The sequence below is a fragment of the Nymphaea colorata genome, chromosome 2 (genome assembly GCF_008831285.2).
Source record: "Nymphaea colorata isolate Beijing-Zhang1983 chromosome 2, ASM883128v2, whole genome shotgun sequence".
NCBI classification, from domain to species: Eukaryota; Viridiplantae; Streptophyta; class Magnoliopsida; order Nymphaeales; family Nymphaeaceae; genus Nymphaea; species Nymphaea colorata.
Genome location: NC_045139.1, coordinates 27573068 through 27591452, shown reverse-complemented (window position 1 = coordinate 27591452; position 18385 = coordinate 27573068). Strand labels below are relative to the sequence as shown.

Here is an 18385-nt window from a genome sequence, read left to right as displayed (position 1 = left end):
GTATAACATGGCTGCATAGTTCTCTTCTAATGCCACTCGAAATACTTCTACTCCACCAGGTACACAATAGAATGTTTTCTCAAGTTTGGTTTCAGTTAAGCTTGATTGATCAAATTATCTTCTCTGGTGTTTTCAAATTGAACGTGTTATGAAAAGTCAAAATCTAATCAAGTATGTTAACGGAAATTGTTTGGCTCCACCTGAATTTCTTGATGAAGCACACACACAAGAAAATCCTACTTATGATTTATGGTATCGTAAAGACCAACTTGCATTAGGTTGGAACAGATTCACTGTGACTCAACTAATCATGTCACAATTGGTTCGTGTTAGCACGGCTAGAGATGCTTGGTGCATCCTTGAAAAACAGTATGCCTCACAAAATAATCTTTGTATTATTCAAGTGAAAAGAGAATTACAAAACATCAAAAAAGGAGGAATGTCTATTATTGGTTACCTTCAACATATTAGTTTCTTAGATGATTCTATTAGCACAGTGCAGCATTTTGTTTTAGATACTGATCTTGTTCTCTATACTTTTAATGGGTTGAATTCTGAATATGAATCTTCCATCACTATGATCACTACATTCAAAGATCTACCTTCATGGTCTGAATTATATGATATGTTAACTACTCAAGAGCAGTGACTTGAAATGCTTTTGTCACCCTAGATGATTCAGGTTGAAGCCACTGCCACTGCCTTTATTGTTGAACAAGGGTGTGGACCAGACTTTGTTACAGACCAAGGATGTGGGCGTGGCAACTATAATGGTGGTAGGGGTAGAGGCTATAATGGAGGAAGAGGAAACTATCGCAAAAATAATAATACTAACAAGTTTAGCCAATGAGTAACTTGTCAATATTGTGGCATAAGGAATCATACAGTTTGACAATGTTATGATATTCCAAAAGCGTTTATGACCATGGCACTCAACATGAGAAAATCTAACAATGCTTCTAGTAGGAGAGAAATTGTCAACATTACTCAAGACTTAGCCTCGTATCCTCCCACCATGTGACAAATTCAGATCAAGATATGAAGGTAGAGTTCCCTATCATGGATTTAATTCTATTATAGTTGGCAATGGTAGTAAGATGCTAATTAAAAATATAGGGAACATGTTCCTATCAAGCAAAACGTCATCCCTTGTTTTGGAAAATGTGTTGCATGGTCCTAAAGAACACAAGAATCTTATGTTTGTAGCAAGGTTTATCAATAACAATCAATGATCTATTGAATTTTCCTCCAATAGTTTTATTGTTAAGAATATGTAGACGGGCAAGATCCTTCACACAGGACTGCTTGAGAAAGGAGGACTCTATAGATGGATGGGAGAGGAGGACTCTACAAGCAATCCTATTAGTATTGAAGATGATGGTCAATTAAAGACTGCTAGTACCTCTTTAGTTTCACAAAATTCTTGCTCAGATATTCAATTATGGCATTTGCGTTTAGGACATGCACATTTTTAGTTGTTGAACTCGTTGAAAGTTGTTGGTTTAATTTCTGTTGATGAAAAACATAAATTGGATTTTTGTTCTTCATGTGTGCTTAGAAAAATGCATAAAATTCCTTTTCCTAAGGCTGAGTTTCATGCGACCATACCTCTTGAAGTGTTACATGCTGATCTTTGGGAGCCATCACCATGTGCTTCATGAGAAGGGTACATATATTATTTCTTAATGGTTGACGACTACTCTCGCTTCTCATGGATCTTCTCTTGTCAAAGAAAAGTGATATGCTTCCATGTTTTAAAACTTTCTTAAGCATAGTAGAACGTCAACTTGAGGCAAAAATAAACATTTTCCATTCAGATGGGGGAGGGGAATTCATGAGCAAAGAATTTCACTCATTCCTTGAAAATCAAGGTATTCATCAATGAATAACATGCCCTTACACATCTCAACAAAATGAGATAGTAGAAAGGAAACATAGACATCTGGTGGAAATGGGACTCACCATGATTATTCATGCCAATATGCCACAAAAATTCTGGTTTGATGCTTTTAAAATTGTTGTTCATCTTATTAACAGGTTGTCTTTTGCAATCTTGCAAATAACGCCATATGAGAAGTCATTGTATGAAGTTCCCAAATATAAACATATAAGAACCTTTAGATGTACCATATATCCATTGAATGGGCCTATATGTGCTTCAAAACTAGAACCCAAAGCTCAAGCCTACGTATTCATTGGGTATGGAAGCTGTCATAAAGGCTATATCTGTTACAGTCCAGTCTCCAATCATGTCATTATATCTAGACATGTTATTTTGACGAAAGAAGTTTTTCATACTCTCATTGTGGTCCCTCTATCACTGCCTCAAACGCTTCAAGTTGGCTAATGTCATCCAAATCTGAATGCATTAAACCTATACCTATTGATGAACCAAAAGTGAGTTGACCTCTTATTGAGTTGCACAGGATCATTGCTAGTCCCTCAATTTCCTCAGTAGTCCAAACTGGTTCAAATCACTTTGAGTCTCACTCCAATGATGAACCTAGCTGTTGGATAGTTGAGCCCACTAGGTCTCATCACATGGTAACTAGGTTCCAAGACAAGACCCGACGGCCTAGAGTCTTCACCTACTTGATGCAAACCACTTCTGAAATTAAACCTACCTCTCTAAAAGAGAGACAACAGGATGTCAACTGGGTGAATGCCATGAAAAGCGAGATGGATGTTCTTTACAAAAATAAAACATGGGATCTTGTGCCAAAACAGTCTCACTTTAATATCATTGGATGCAGATGGGCCTACAAAATCAAACAACATTTTGATAGTACTGTGACAAGAAACAAGGCCAGATTAGTGGCCAAAGGATTTAATCAAAGAGAAGAAGTAGATCATCTCGATACCTTCAGCATGGTTGTCAAACCGACCACCATTCGGCTTGTCTTATCCATTGCTTTCAATCGCGGTTGGTGCATCCAACAACTTGACATCAATAATGCTTTTCTTCATGGAACGTTGAAAGAAGCGGTTTTTATGATTCAGCCGCCTGGGTTTGAAAATTCAGATTTGCCAAATCATGTTTGTAAAATTAAAAAATCTCTCTATCAACTCAAACAAGCTCCCAGATTATAGTTTGACAGCTTGATGCAGTTTCTTATTAGAGAAGAATTTCAGGAATCATAGTCTCATTTATCACTTTTTATTTGTGATTTTGGTTCCAGTACTACTTATTTCTTAATCTACGTAGATGACATTATTCTAACTGGTAGCTCCAAGATAGAAATACAAAATTTTATTGAAAAGTTTGGACAACATTTCTCCCTCAAAGACTTAGGACAAATTCACTATTTCCTTGGAATTGAGGTATGCTTTGACAAAGATCATATTGTTCTTTCACAAAAGAAATATATCCTTGATGTCCTTAGCAAAGCCGAGATGTTAAAATGTAAAGATGTTGTTACCCCTGGTGTACAAAATTATCCCTCTCACATGAAAGGGAAAGACTCATGGACACTACCCTTTATAGGAGCATTGTTGGAGCCTTGTAGTATGTCACTCTCACTCGACCTTATATTGCTGTTAATAAAGCATGTCAATTTATGCATGATCCTACATATTTTCGTTGGAGTCATGTCAAGCGCATTCTTCAATACATACAAGGCACAAGCATGTATGGTCTTCAAATTCAAAGAAATACATCTATGACGTTAGAAGCATACGCCAACGCTGATTGGGCTAGTTGTCCAGATGATAGAAGATCAACCAGTGGATTTGTTACTATGCTTGGAAGAAATATTATCTCTTGGGGACCAACCAAACAACATACTGTAGCCCGTTCAAGCACCGAAGCAAAATATAAAGCTCTTGTGATTGCTGTTTCAGAACTTGTTTGGTTACAATCTCTTCTTAAGGAACTCAAGATTAACATTACGGCACTACCGATACTCAGATGTGATAACCTTGGAGCTACTTACATTGCTCCTAATCCTGTTTTTCATGCAGGAATATAACATATTGAAATCGATTTTCACTTTGTTAGAGAGAAAGTTGCCAACAAAGAAGTGCAAATTGAATTCATCATATCCGAAGACAAGTTGGCTAATATCTTGACCAAAGCACTTGCTGGACCATGATTCGCTCATCTAAGGAATAAGCTCAATATTGTTACACCAAGATTAGCTTGAGGGGGATGATAAGATCTATGGAACGAATACGATCAGGATCAGTTACAAAGGAAAGGATATTGTTTCCAATGATATTGTTTCCTACAATCAAGAGCTATTCAAAACTGACCAATCTTCTCTAGATAAGAAAGAAATCATTTCCCCTATCATCTTCTGTAAACTTGCCCAAATCTGTTGTGTGAATCAAGATCCTAAAATCAAGGATCTAAATTGTATAAAGTGACTATAAATATCTGTACTTTGTCTAGAGGCTACACTGAATATAGGAGAGAGTTTTTGGAGTAGACATAGGAAGAGTTTAGCCGAACCATGTTACATTTGTGTTTTTCCTTTTTTGTTGGTAGATGCTCTTCATTTAACTCACCACATTCTGTAATCATGTATGATGATAAGGATGTTGACCCAAAAACCATGTGGGAACAAGCCCATGATCATCTATATGCCCATAGTACTCATCAGCTTGATATGAATCCTACCATTCCTCGAGTCAAAATAGAGTTTCTTAAGTTTGATGGGAAGGAGTTCCAAATTTAGTAATTTAAAACTGGACAATACTTTTTCTATCAGGCCATTACTTTAGAGCGGTATGTGTCCATAGCCACCTTACATTTCAAATGTGAAGTTGCCCCTTGGTACCAGTGGTTCTACAACACCACACCATTTATAGTTTGAAGTACGTTAACTCGAGGGATGATAGCCAGATTTGGTAAAGCTTTTGTTTACCAACTATGTTGTAGAGCACTATGGTAGGAACCATTCCACCCCATGCACTCGTAGGCTCCTTCATTGGAGAACTTTAAAGAAAACATCCAAATCGAGGTCTTGGAGTTGAAAAACATGAAAATGACGGATCTTTATATGAGTACATAGCCAAATTCAAAGACTTGAGCACTATGGTAGGAACCATTTCACCCCATACACTCGTCGGCTCCTTCATTGGAGGACTTTAAAGAAAACATCCAAATCGAGGTCTTGGCTGCCTAACCTACTATCGTACAAGAATACTTTTGCTTGGCCAAGATTTCCAACAAGAAGTCTAGAAAATTGTCTGCTTATAGGAAGAGTTCTTATGAGAGGAACCATGTAGAGAAGTCCCACCATGCCCATCCCTTTGTAAGTCACATACCCGAGTCTAATCCTGCATTTAAACTATCCAGTTTTAACCCAGCTGGTGTGCTTAAGATTGAGTACATCTCTAGGCAACAATGGGAAGAACGACAAACAAAAGGCTTATACTACAATTGTGATGAAAAATAGTTTCGTGACCACAAGCGTAAAACTTTATGTGTCTTTCTGGTTAGGGATTTCAAGGATAAAGAAGAATCCTCTGAAGAAAAGAGCTCTTCCCAAGAACAAAGCATGAATGACAAAGGTGGTGAGCTCAATGTGACCCATCACACTCTTGTTGTGGCCAATGCATCTAATTCAATAAACGTCAATAATAAGATAGGCAATACTGAAGTAAATGTCTTAGTAGATACCAGGTTGAGCCACAAGTTTATTTGTGAAGAAGTCGTATAGACCATAGTTTACCCGTTGAAGGACCACCTATCATTTGATGTTATTGTAGGGAACGGCTCCAAAATCCCTTGCATGTGCATGTGACATGATGTCAAGGTCTAACAACAAAAAGACAAATTTAACATAGACCTATATGTTCTTCCAATTAAGGCTATAGATGTGGTTTTGGGAATGCATTGGATTAGGACTTTGGGAGAAGTCATATGGAACTTTTAATAGAATAAAAACAAACAAAGAAAAGCCCAAGTCCCGTTAGTGCATGTAGAACCCAAGGAGGCCCTTAAACTCCTTCAAGGTAGCAGTGGAAGTTGCATATTGTTTACATATATGATAAAGAGTTAGCTACAACCATCTAAACAAAAAGTCTTAGCAAAGTTGGCACAGATACTTAACCATTTCTCTCCAGTCTTTGCTGAACCAAGTGGTTTATCAGCCAAAAGAACCTATGATCACAGGGGTGTCCTATAGGCAGACGCTAAGCCCATGAACCTGAGAATGTACCATTATGCCCATATTCAAAAGAATGAGATTGAAGGACTAGTGAAGAAAATGCTTAAGAGTAGTATCATATGTCCTTTGTCCAATCTTTTTTTCTCACTTATCCTTCTAATTGAGAAAAAGGACATCACTATCAAAGACAAACATCTCATATCATAAATGAACTCCTTAGATGAGCTTTATGGTGTCATCTACTTCACAAAGATGGACTGCCGATCTGGATACCATTAAATTTAGATGGCCCCTCAAGATATCAAAACGAATGTTTCGGACACATGATAGATATTATGAGTTCTTTGGTTATGCCATTTGGACTCACCAATAATCCAACTACATTTCATAAGGTCATGAATGACATTTTCAGGCTATCGTTGAGAAAGTTTATATTGGTGTCCTTCGATGACATCTTAATGTACTATCGCACTCTAGATGATCATCTTCAGCATGTTCATGTTGTCTTAGGTGTATTGCAAGAGTACCACCTTTATGTCAAGTGCTATAAATGCACCTTCGATCAGCAACAGGTGGCTACCTCAGCCACATTGTCTGTTTTCATGAGGTGCAAACGAACTCCATCAAACTTCAGGTCATGGAGTGAAAGCCAGTGCCCAATGATCTCAAATTTGTGCGGTTTCCTAGGCTTCAGCAGCTACTATCATCGAGTTATGTATTGTTACGACCATATTGCTTCCCCTCTCACCCAGCTCTTGAAAAAGAATTCCTTTGTCTGTACTGAGAATGCTACCATTATTTTTTGTACCTTAAAAAAAACATTGTTACATGCACCTATGCTCGTCTTGCTTGACTTCTCGAAGACCTTTGTGATAGAGACAAACACTAGTGATATTTGGATAGAAGTAGTGCTTAGTCAAGATGGTCACCTCATGGCCTACCTGAGCAAGGCTCTCATGTCGCAGGCTAAGCCCTTGTTCACCTATAACAAGGAGATGCTAGCCATTGTGATGGCACTTGACAAGTGGAAACCCTACATCCTTTGCCATCATTTCGTTGTTTCAACTAATCATCATAGTCTCAAATTCGTGACCGGACAGTGTATTACCATCCCTATGCAACAAAAGTGGCTCATCAAAACCATGACCTATGATTTCAAGATCCAACATAAGATGGGGCAAAAGAACGATGTAGTGATATTCTATCTAGGGTGGAGTGTGACCATATTGGGGATTCAACAGCCCTAACATTACCCAGTGTTTTGTTGACCTATAGCTTAAGATAGTGGAAGACCAAAACTTAGATGAAGAATTATCTTCAATAGGGTCCAAGCTCAAAGAAGACTCCTTGGTATGTTTGAAATATACACTTAGGAATGAGGTTGTTCACTATAAAGATAAAGTCTAGCTGCCTATTGAGTCTATATTAATTCTATAGTTGCTAAACTGTTTCCATTGTACACCATTAGCTGGACACTAAAGGTATCCAAAAGACCCTTAAGCGCCTCAAAGAGTCCTTCTTCTAGAAGCACATGAAATCTAGGACCAAGAAATTTGTGAAGCAGTGTCTTCATTGCCAACAACATAAATAAGAGGACATCAAACCACCAAGCCATCTCTCCCCATTGCCTATACCCAAGAAAGCCTAGGTGAACGTGTCCACGGACTTTGTTGAGGTCTCACCCTGCTCTCATGGTATGGAAACAAATCATGATTGTTGTTGACCGGCTCACCAAATATACTCATTTCAATTCTTTACCTAGAATCTTCTTTGTTTCTATGGCAATTTCCGCCTTTCATAATCAGGTAGGCAAATTGCAGGGTATCCCACATACCATAATTTTCGACATTGATTCTCATTTTTTATTAGTTTTTGGTGTGAGTACTTCAACCACATGAAGACCAAGATTCACTTTAGTTCAGCTTATCACCAATATACTGATGTGCAGTCTTAAGTGGTAAACCAAACTCTTGAAACGTTTCTCTGATGCTTTTGTTGCCATCATCCTCAAAAATGGACGAGAGTCCTAGCTTGGGGTAAGTGGCCATAAATACAAGCTTCCACTCATCTATAAGCATCACCCTATTTAAGGCAGTATATGGTCGTTCACCACCTTCTATTGTAAAGTATGAAGGAGTGTGTCAATATTCCAGTGTGGACAAAAAGCTAAAAAAAATGAAATATTGAGTATTATAAAGAAAATTTTGATTATGGCTCAAAATAGAATGAAGCAAATCCATGATAATAATATAAAAGAAAGAACTTTCAAGGTGGACGATTGGATACTCCTCAAAAGACTTATGCATGGACAGAAGATCCTCTTTGGCTAGCTTTACTTTAAGTTTCTTCCAAGATAAGTGATAGGAAAGACAACCTATAGGTTAGGTTTACCTTCATAGTCCTAAGCCCATCTGACCTTTCATGTGATTCGACTTAAGCCTTTTAATGATTAGCCTCCATCTGAAGAAGTTGATGCTCCACGGGACGAGCCTTCACCTGTGCTGATCCAAATCATTAAGGTAAGGAGGATCATGAGAGAGGGCACCACCGTTCGTCGTGACTTGGTTCAATGGGAAGATATGGGTTAGACGTGAAAAGACGATAATGAGTGACCCAACAGGCTTCCATTTGTTAGGTCTTGGAGGCAAGACCAATTTTAAGAGGGGGGGGGGGGGACTTGATACAGACCTCTAGGCCCACAACCTACACACACTTGTGCCTTCATCCTACAATCAGACAGACCAGATCCTCGACAGAAGGCTAGCACCACAACACACAATACACTACTATAGATCCCATACCAGCTTGATCTATCAGTGGAGCTCGAACTGAACCCACACAGGTGCACCCAACTCGAACTGCACACACCCTCATCCATGCACCTTCACGAGCAGACCTAGCACTTGAAGTTGTATTAAAATGTGAACCAGCCTGCACACCTACTCCACTTGGTGCATACCTAAGCAGCCAGCCACCTCAACAACACGTGGCTTCCATGTGTTTGTGCTACCTACCCTCCAACCCACACGCCATGTCAGCTACTCTGGCACCTCACTAGCTACATGGATGCCAAGTGGGAGGGACCCTCATGCCACCTCATCCCTAGTGCGCCTCCCTCTTTATGCAAAGAGCTTGTTGGCCCAAAAACTGGCAAATTTCTAGCCACTGGTTCCTCTCACCCCAACTATGGTTTCCTTCCTTCTATCTTGTCATTCCTCTTGTGTTCTCCATCTTGGCTTGCGAGAGGAATACTTGTGAAGTGTGTGAAACAACCGCCATTTGGCGCCTAACACTCACTGAAACCAGCCCAATCATGGTTCATCCTTGGAGCCATTGTGAAGATCTACCGCTGGCATGCCCCTCTCCAACCGGGTACTCACATCCTTCAAATATGTTTGTCTGATTCCAATCACAAGATTCGGCCATCCCCGATCTTATAATAGGGTCCTCGTGTATGTCGTAGACATTTATCTCTCCTACATGTGAGGAGATCTAGAGTGACAACCTCAACAACTACACTTTGAACATGTAACTCTCCTACGGTAGACTAGATCTACATCTTTGTGCTTCAACCGATAGATCCACATCACCCCAAAGGCTTGCTTATTTAGAAGACAAGTCCTGAGCATCCACATGCTGCAGTTTGCACACATTGAGACAAGCAAGCTGTGGATTAATCTGGTGCATGGTGATAACATTTGATCCCTCTTCCTATTCCTTGATTTGTTCTATCATGGATTGTTTATCTTCATATCTGGTTTGCTTGCTTTAATTTGGTTTAGTTCTACCCCCACTCAATTTTCCCTCGTTCTCAGTACCTAGACCTAACTAGAGGCCAAATCTAGCCTTCGTATTCACATTTAAGCTATATCTACTTGCTGGCCAAACTGGAATCGTCATGTTTTTCTGGCTAGACCAACTGCTACCCAAGAAACCCTAGCTGGGATTAGCCTTTGGCTGAACCCAGCTCAATTCCTTAAGTGTGCTTTTGGGTTCAGCCCTCGATCTAGGGTTAGCCAGGTCCAGCTTGGTTGAGACCAGCTCCTCCAAGTTCTCAGTTGAACCAGGCCTGCCTCAGCCTAGTCATGAGCTGAGCCAAGCCCAAGATCGGTCTAAGGACTCAATCTAGGTCTGAGCACAACCCAAAAACCAGACCCCCCTTGGTTTGCCTTAGCCCAGACCAGACCCTAGGGTCTCTTTGTGAGCTAGCCGCGGGAAGCACTTCTCTTGCTTTGGCCACCTACTAGCCTGCTGCATTCTTGGCCACATCCAAGACCAGCCTCTCTCCTAGTTGCAGCATAGCTGCCAACCAAATCCTCAGCACCCATAAGTCCTAAACTAGCTCAGTCTAGCATACCTCGGCCCATGACCGAACTTCTCTCTAGGATGGTGGAAGCACCCAAAGTGTACCAGTTTGATGCTTAGGCCTCGGGACCTGCCTACTATCCTAGAGTATTCGGTTGTCAAACCTGGTTCTTCTCAAAGCGGGCAAGGTGCCTTCTTGGCCTAGCCGGGGAGCTCATGCAATTCCTCTTTCTCTACCTCCCTCTCTCTCAGTGGATTGCTCGAGCATTGCACCCATTCACTTGTACCGTGAGTGTGCATACTTGTACGTGAGGCACATTGAGGGTGTGATTGATAGTATTTGGGATTGCTTTGCTCCAAAGTCTTGTGCGAATTGAAATGTTGTATCTCTATGCTATCAAGAGTGTCGGCAATTGTGAGAGATCCGAGGGCTACGAGGACAGCTTGCATCATGACGGCGATACATAAAATCCATGTAATTACATGTTAGTTTTTGCATTAGTTTGCTTTTATTTTGATTTAGTTACTTTTTATTCAATTCTAATTGCTTGAGGATGAACAACGTTTAAGCATGTGGAAGTTTGATCATGCATGAAATCGCCATTTTCTTAGCATATTTTGTAAGAATTCATCTGCATTTACATAAAGTAAATGTCATCTTTATATAAATTTATGTGTTGGGAGCATATATTTTGGATCACATGCCAATCAGGGTTAAAATGGAGGAGATCTGTAGTTTTTGGTATTTTGGAATGAAATTGCTATGGAAAAATATTTATATCCATACATCTTCTATAGATCAAATTGTGGATCCAAGCCTCGTATGGATATCCAAAACCAGAATCCAAAGCTGAAGAACTTGTAGAAAAATTCCAAGAATGCCCTATTGTGCAGCACCTTTTGTTTGATCTTTTAAATGAGCTAAATTACAATTTTCTGCTCAATTTTGGACCATTATTGAAACTACATTTGTGAGCTCCATTAAAAACATCGGAAAAAAACTTCCATCAGAACTTCTTCTTTGGCTTTTGAGCAATATTCTATCCTTCTTCTTTCTTCTAGGAGCTATTGAGGAGGCTGCTCCCTTGTAGTTTCTTGTATCCAATCAATGACGAGGGGTGTTCTTGACCAAATTTCTGTCCCTTATTCTTTTTCTTCTTGTGTTTTTGTTATTTTCATGTGTATTTATTTACTTCATGTTGTTGTTTTTATAGGTTTCCAGCAAGATAGATAGTTGTCCTTCCCAGATTTTGTTGCAGCTTCAAGCTGCTAGGAATGAACCGCTCAAGCCATTGGAAGAAATATTTTAGATCACATCATATCCTCTTACATTCATGGAGCACTAAACTGACGGCCTAGTTTGGAGCAAAAATATATATGATTCATGTATCACAATCATTTGATACTTCTTCCTAATATTATGTTTCACATTAGTTTAAGATAATACTCATTGTAGCCTAATGGATAAAGGCACAATGGACATGGACTCTTTTCTATCTCCTTTGTCTTTTTCTATTTTAGTTTTTGGCTAGTATTGGTCTCTCACTCTTTATCTCTTAATTAGCCAAGTTATTATTCATTTTATTAATGTTTATTTAGCGGAATCAGCTTCGGTGTAAAACCTTCAAGGTGATAAACTTATGCCTGCAAGGTTCTATCTTACTTCAGGACTAGTTGAACATTACATCTTTCAATTCAAGTGTCACGTAAGCCACCATTTGCAGCCTAGAATAATAACACATGGGAGCAAGACAGCGACTGCAGGATTCAAACATCTGACTGCTTGACTGTGAGCCACCTTGCTCCCTAATTACACTATATCCCTTGAGGCATATTCATTATTCATTTATTATAATGAAGATAACACATGTTGGAGAGGCTGTCCAAAAATGTCTTTTGCTAGTATATAATCGGGGGTGGGGCCAAGTGGGCTGGAAGCGGCCATTGCTCACATGAATTTTGAAAAGTAAAATTTCACTTGTTAGCAATTACCAAAACTATGATTTGGCTCTTGTAACAAATTTGAAAGATATAGAGGGCCCTTGTAAAGGTTTTCAGATTTTTTATTTAGTTGACCGTTCAGCCCCTCTAAGAAAAAATGTTGGCTCCACCCCTGCACATAATCATGACCTTAGATGACATCTTATTGTGCATGTAAGTTATCTTTATTAAGTTTCACCTAGATAAGCTATCTCCTTTTTTAGGCAAAATACCTTCATTGATGGACTGCTAACACCCCTACCCCACACCCCTCCAAAAACAAAAAACAAAAACAAACTTTTTTTTTCCAATTTAAGGAAATCATATGCAACTAAGGAATAAATTTCATTTACTATTGATTGAAGTCTACGTGGCCCACTAACAGTAAGGGAAAAATTTTTCTAGAAAGTCTGTTTTTCAGCGTTCAAACACCCTTGTAACTACAAATGTCAATAATGAGTTTCGTTTGAGGATTAGAACAAAAATTTATGAACAGTACCATTCTGAAATAGCGATTGAATTGACAGACTGCCAACCATGAAACATTTATATTGACACCTTCAATCCATAAGTGCTAAAGAAATACATAATTGAAAGCAATTGGGCAACCAACTGAAGGAAACCATTCATTAATGAGCAATATTCCGGAATCATGCACCCACTTAGTTTATTGTAACCAAGTTTGCCTTTTCACCCATCATTGATTTTTTTTATCATAATATATTTGTATGAATCCGTAGGATCTCGTATCCAATGATCTTTGAACTCTACCATTTACCCCTCATGTTGTATATATGCGAAGGAAATCTATAGATTACAGTTTCAAACTTCTAATGCTGGAAACCATATATCAAAATATCCTATCTGGACTTATGCATGGAGTACGGAATTTCAGGTGCTAATCCATTTTGAGCTCGATGCATGAGACAAGTTTTACTTCCTAGGTCGTAAAGGATGACATGCAGACATCTAGAAATGGTCCTCAACATCTAATAAATTAGAACGATACAAAGAAGATTAGCATGGCCCCGTGCAAGGATGACATGCACAAGTAGGGAAATGGTCCAATTTTTTTTCATGTTCCAATGAAGGATTGTTGGGAGGTAGGCTTGCGGCCTTTATTATTGGGGTTCATATTCGGTATATGTAATTCGTGAACAATTAAGTCTAAATCTGATTCAAAGGTCCAACAAGGATTCAACATAATTACATATAAAGGTAGAATTCCATGTTGAATTTGGATTCACTTTTACAAGTTCAAATGTGCATTGGAGTTTGGGTTTGAATCTGATTGGAAGAGACCCAATTACAATGTAAAGCTTGACGTACACTAGAGTCAAACAAAGTGTAGCCTCTTTAGATTCTTAGCCATACTCCTTAAGTGTGGTGGACCCCTATACCCTTTAGGAGGCTTGGTGATTTTCACGCTACGATTAATCGACCTGAATAGGGAAACCCATTTCTTCATGATTGCAGAGCTTATGATTAAAGAAGAGAAAAGTACAGTGTCGTTACACCATCGATCACCCTGATTACAGAGCTTCCCTCTATGTTACGTCCTGAGAGAGAAGAAGTTTGAACGTCAAAGCAGGCTTCTTTAACAACATTGGAAACGAAAAAAGGAAGCCAAGACATATATAAGACCTATCTTGGCCAACTCGAGCATCAACTAGGTTAACATCTACATGTATATGCTTTGGATATCATAAAGCACTGTTGCAATTTTCTTTCAGTATGGCGCAGGCCAGCATTCACCAAGCTCCTGACCTGCATCCGCAGAGTGGAGTCGGACATTGCCGCCGCAGCCACCGAGCTCTGCCCCGAAGCAGGTTTCATGGGGAAGGACAAGATTTGTTTGCATAAATGAAGTTGGAGTATTCACCTTCGTTGCCTGGTGCCGACTGTTAATGAATGCAGCTGGTAATGCACTTTGGTGCAAGTTTTGCATGTTGAGGTTGAGGCCAGCTGGTTGCTGTAAGCCGGCGGGGAATGGTAGGTGGGGTTGCCCCAGGAGGTTCATGCTGCCCGAGCCCCTGAGGACCCTGGTCAGGTCCAGTAGGTCACTGTTGCCAACGAAGTATCCCCTCCCCATGTTGACATGCAATGCGTCCGGCTGTAGGAAGGATGTAAGTGCAGCTTGGCTTATGTCAAGGTTGAACAAGTTGGTGCGAGCTGGGTTCGGGGGAAGCTTCTTCCCGCCCGAGCTCTTCTGAAAAACTCGGCAAACTGCCCACTCATCCTGCAAATTCGTCCCACCTTAATTAGGATTGATCATTGGTGAAATCATTATAAGTGCTCCCTAATTTCGAGTAAGTGGGAGGAAATCTCACTGCCCCGTGAAATCGTAAGCTTCCCTCTTTCCTTCCATTTGTGAAATCATTTTAAAGTGCTTCCTAATTTTGGCGGAGCAGGAGGAAATTCGACCATGTGAATGAAGTCATAATCCTCCACCTTTTCTCGTATTGGTGAAATTGTTATCAATTGCTTCTTACATTCAGGTGAGTGAGAGGAAAGCTCATCGTTTAAGTGGAATCCTAAACCTTTCTTTTTCAGCTGTTTTCAGTGCTGATGTCCTCCTTATGTGCATATCAATATAACTCCTTTTGCAGTATAGAGAGTTAATAGCATAAAGATTTTAAACAGGGATTGCACCGACTAACGGCACATTTCTTTAACTATTGCACCAACCTTAAAACAGGGTTCGAGTTCCTTGGCACTCACTATGGGTCGGCTAGCTAGGCCTAATCATGGGACGAGGCCAACGTCCGCCAATCCAAAGTCAAAATGCAAGAGGGAACATTTTAGGAGGTTCCCAGCAAGCGGACCCAAAACCTGGGTTTGAACCTGACGTGGATGGAGTTGGACCAGCTCATGTGGATCCAGAAAGTTAATTAACCAGAGGGATCGATCCAATCCGGCAGCAGCCATGGGACACGGCGCCGGAAAATGGCGTACGTAGATAGGCTAATTAAATAAGTATGGCCGGAAAATCGGGAACCTGGGTGAATGGAATATACTTACCTTCGCAGATTTGAATGTAGGTTTGGGTTGCAGACGGTACTCATGCATGACCCAGTTGGTCTTTTCTCCCTTTGGAGCTCTTCCTTTGTAGAAGACCAGCGTCTTCTTCATCCCCGCTAGCTCCGAGGTGGTGGAATTATAGATCTCTTTATCTTTTCCAGTCGTCTTCCAGTACCCGGCGTCCGTCGCCCGGTTCGTCCGGAGCCCAGTCGGGTATTTCCGATCCCGAAGGCTGAAGAAGTACCACTCTTTCTCTCCCATTTTCGCCTTCCCTGACAGCATGACGCAGGAGGAGAGAGAACCGTAATTAGTTATGCTAGAAAATAAATTTAAAAGAAGCCAGGTTGATTTCACGGCAAGAATAACGCCGGAAATCTAGAAAAATGAATGCCTAGAATAATGTCTTCATGAATTACACGAAACAAGTTCTTCAACGTCACCAAGGCTTTGTTTTTCTTCTTTTTCTTCTCTCTCCTTCGGTTTTTTCCTCAAGCCATGCATGACCTTCCCTGCTTAATTAGAACCACACCATTTTCTAGCTAAAAATACACTTTTTTTCCCTACCATCAACGCTTCTGATCGGTCTCGCTCTTATCCCGACCTGGCAGACTTTGAATGATCAGTTTTTTCTCTTCTCATCGTCTCGTCGCTGACAATAAATTGAATCGCCTAATTACATCACCCTCATTAAATCGAAGAATATTGACCGATTTGATGATTATTTTAAAACATCGGTGTGGACACATCATTTAGTGGCCGGACAGCCATAAATTGTTAATTTTATGTACTGATCGCCGATTTCAACTTAAATATGCTTACCAAGATGAATTTTGGGCATTGAACTCCTCTTATATATATATATATATATATATATATATATATATATATATATATATATAACTTTGCGGCATCCCTTGATGGGGAAATTCCCGGATATAATTATATGTCTTTGGTTGCAAAATACCAGGCGATCTACTTGATATGAGAGAACAATGATTGGATAATTTGGCAACTGTGCCTGGAGAAAAAGAGTAATCAGCTGTTATCCCTTTGTTAGTGAGTCGGAATCAAAGGACATGAAGAGTTAATTAAGGCGGTAGAATCAGACTCGGTGATCGGCCGGTTTGAGGCAGATAAGCCAACGTCCTCGCATCTCACCTAAACTAATTGTCCTTTTTCCCGCATCGGCTTAGGTCCATGATCAGGCGGTCTCTTCTCACTTCTCAGGAATGCTTTTTCAGAGGAAAATTAAAGGTTTGATTGATGGAGAGGTTGCCGTTTTAGCTTGTTCAAACTGGATGGTTTAGCTAATAATTTGAAAAAATTAATCACTGGTCCATGTTGCTCCTCAGACTATCTCTATACCCATTTTTATGAGAGGAGAAATCGCAGTACTGAAGGTTACCTAAACTGACCTCCTTCAATTTGGTCAGCAAGATCTATCAGCTGCTTGTACGGATTCTGAGCATTATCAATAGCAAGAAGGTATGAGATTCTAGCAACAGCTAATTATATTATGAATCAGAGTAGTGCTATAATTCTCTTGATGATAACGGTGATATGATGGCCATCAACTCCTAATTAGGTCCATTAGTTCTTTCTGAGGTCAACAAGAGAGACAGAAAGAGGGACACTTACTGGCAGGATGAGCAAATTAATTAGACAAGTTCTTCATGGTGGGTTGTCATGATCATGACGCCTTTTGTGTTAACTTGCAAGTATGAACACCGTTGAATCTGGGAAGATTGAAGCCGAATATAACTAAAGCGTTTTCAGAGCATCTCGAAACAAACTCTCCACAATGATCGATGATGTCAATCATGATCAGGTGATGTACGTCCATGGCCGGGTACTTGCGTATCAATGGAAAGAGCAAAAAAGACTAGTAAGATACGTTACCTGGAAGATCCCATGGTTCACACTTGTTGAGATCCACGTCTCCGATGGCTCGACCAGTGAAGGAAGAATCGACAACCTTGCGTGACAAGTAGTATGTGATCAGCTCCTCATCGGTCGGATGAAACCTAAATCCCGGGGGAAGCTTCTCCCGATCCTCGGTAGCACCATCCATGGTTTCCTTGACACTTCCTCTCCAATTAATCCCAGCTACAAACACTTTACCGGCTGAATCCCACCCCAGAGAACACAGACATACAAGGTAGCAACGATATTCAATCTCTTTGCACAAAGATATCAATCGCCTTGCGCCTTTTTTTCCGTCACCCGGCGGCCGACCGAAATCCAAAGTGATCAGCACCGGCAGAGTCCTTCTCCTTCTTCGTTGACGTAGTAAATTAACTGCTAGAATTTCTAGATGATGATGAGCTTCGAACTGAAACCCTAATTTTCTTTCGAAATACGATCGATAGAAAGGAACACAGACAGAAATCGGGCAGAAACGAAGGTGGGTTCGTCCTCTAATTATATGGAAACGTGTTCTGTCGTCGTTTGAGGCTTCACCGGCACCGGAGGAGAAGGAAGGAATGAAGAAGCTACGGAGAAGTAGCAGTGTAATATATAGAGCGCAATCTATGAAGATATAAGCTTTTGTCGGCGTCTTTAGAGAGGGAGGGAGGGAGAGGGAGTGTGTACGTGAAGCTCCTAACAACTCACCGTCGTCATTATCAATGTGGTTTCCTGCATGCAGTGTATTTGAAAATTTTCTGTTAGATTAAACAGCCTCTGGCCATTACGAAATTACGAAGTTGCCATTACCATTATGTAGCCGTCTAGTCAAGATTCAAGATGGCGGTCGCAACTCGAGCTGTCTTCACACAAGTGCCGTGAGAAGGCTAAAAAAATATATGTTGCGGAATAGTTCTCATTATTTATATATAGTTCTGATCGAATCGTTTTTAATAACTTGTCTTTTTTTCTTTTTTTAATTCAGGATTGTTATTTTTTCACCGCATTGATGAGACCATAGCCCTTGTACCTCTTAAGCATGGAGGATTGTTTTAAGGTTT

General features: G+C 40.1%; 1 protein-coding gene and 1 non-coding gene across 3 annotated transcripts; one reads left to right on the top strand and one right to left on the bottom strand.

Annotated features, from left to right (window-relative positions):
* Positions 1–13373: 13373 nt before the first annotated feature.
* Positions 13374–13472, top strand: LOC116249418 (U6 spliceosomal RNA). The gene has a single exon (XR_004171183.1). It is a non-coding gene; the product is annotated as a U6 spliceosomal RNA (small nuclear RNA).
* A 228-nt stretch (positions 13473–13700) lies between these two features.
* On the bottom strand, positions 13701–17916 carry LOC116247111 (NAC domain-containing protein 100-like). Of its 2 annotated transcripts, XM_031619076.2 has the most exons (4): positions 17319–17916; positions 15420–15691; positions 14281–14637; positions 13703–13957 (listed from the first exon to the last, which is right to left on the bottom strand). In XM_031619076.2, the coding sequence occupies exons 1-4, from the start codon at positions 17488–17490 to the stop codon at positions 13946–13948; spliced, it is 813 nt and encodes a 270-aa protein (XP_031474936.1). In that variant the 5' UTR covers positions 17491–17916; the 3' UTR covers positions 13703–13945. The 2 variants fall into 2 exon arrangements, with proteins under 2 accessions (XP_031474935.1, XP_031474936.1); XM_031619075.2 differs by having other exon boundaries at positions 13701–14637.
* Positions 17917–18385: the final 469 nt, after the last annotated feature.

Bases quoted from the DNA above. Each gene is read 5' to 3' on its own strand.
- LOC116247111 (XM_031619075.2), bottom strand. From the start codon at position 17,490: ATGGATGGTGCTACCGAGGATCGGGAGAAGCTTCCCCCGGGATTTAGG. The intron at 15,692-17,318 runs GTAACGTATCTT...TCATGCTGTCAG, and splicing joins TGAACCATGGGATCTTCCAG to GGAAGGCGAAAATGGGAGAG. The intron at 14,638-15,419 runs GTAAGTATATTC...ACGAATTTGCAG, and splicing joins CTACATTCAAATCTGCGAAG to GATGAGTGGGCAGTTTGCCG.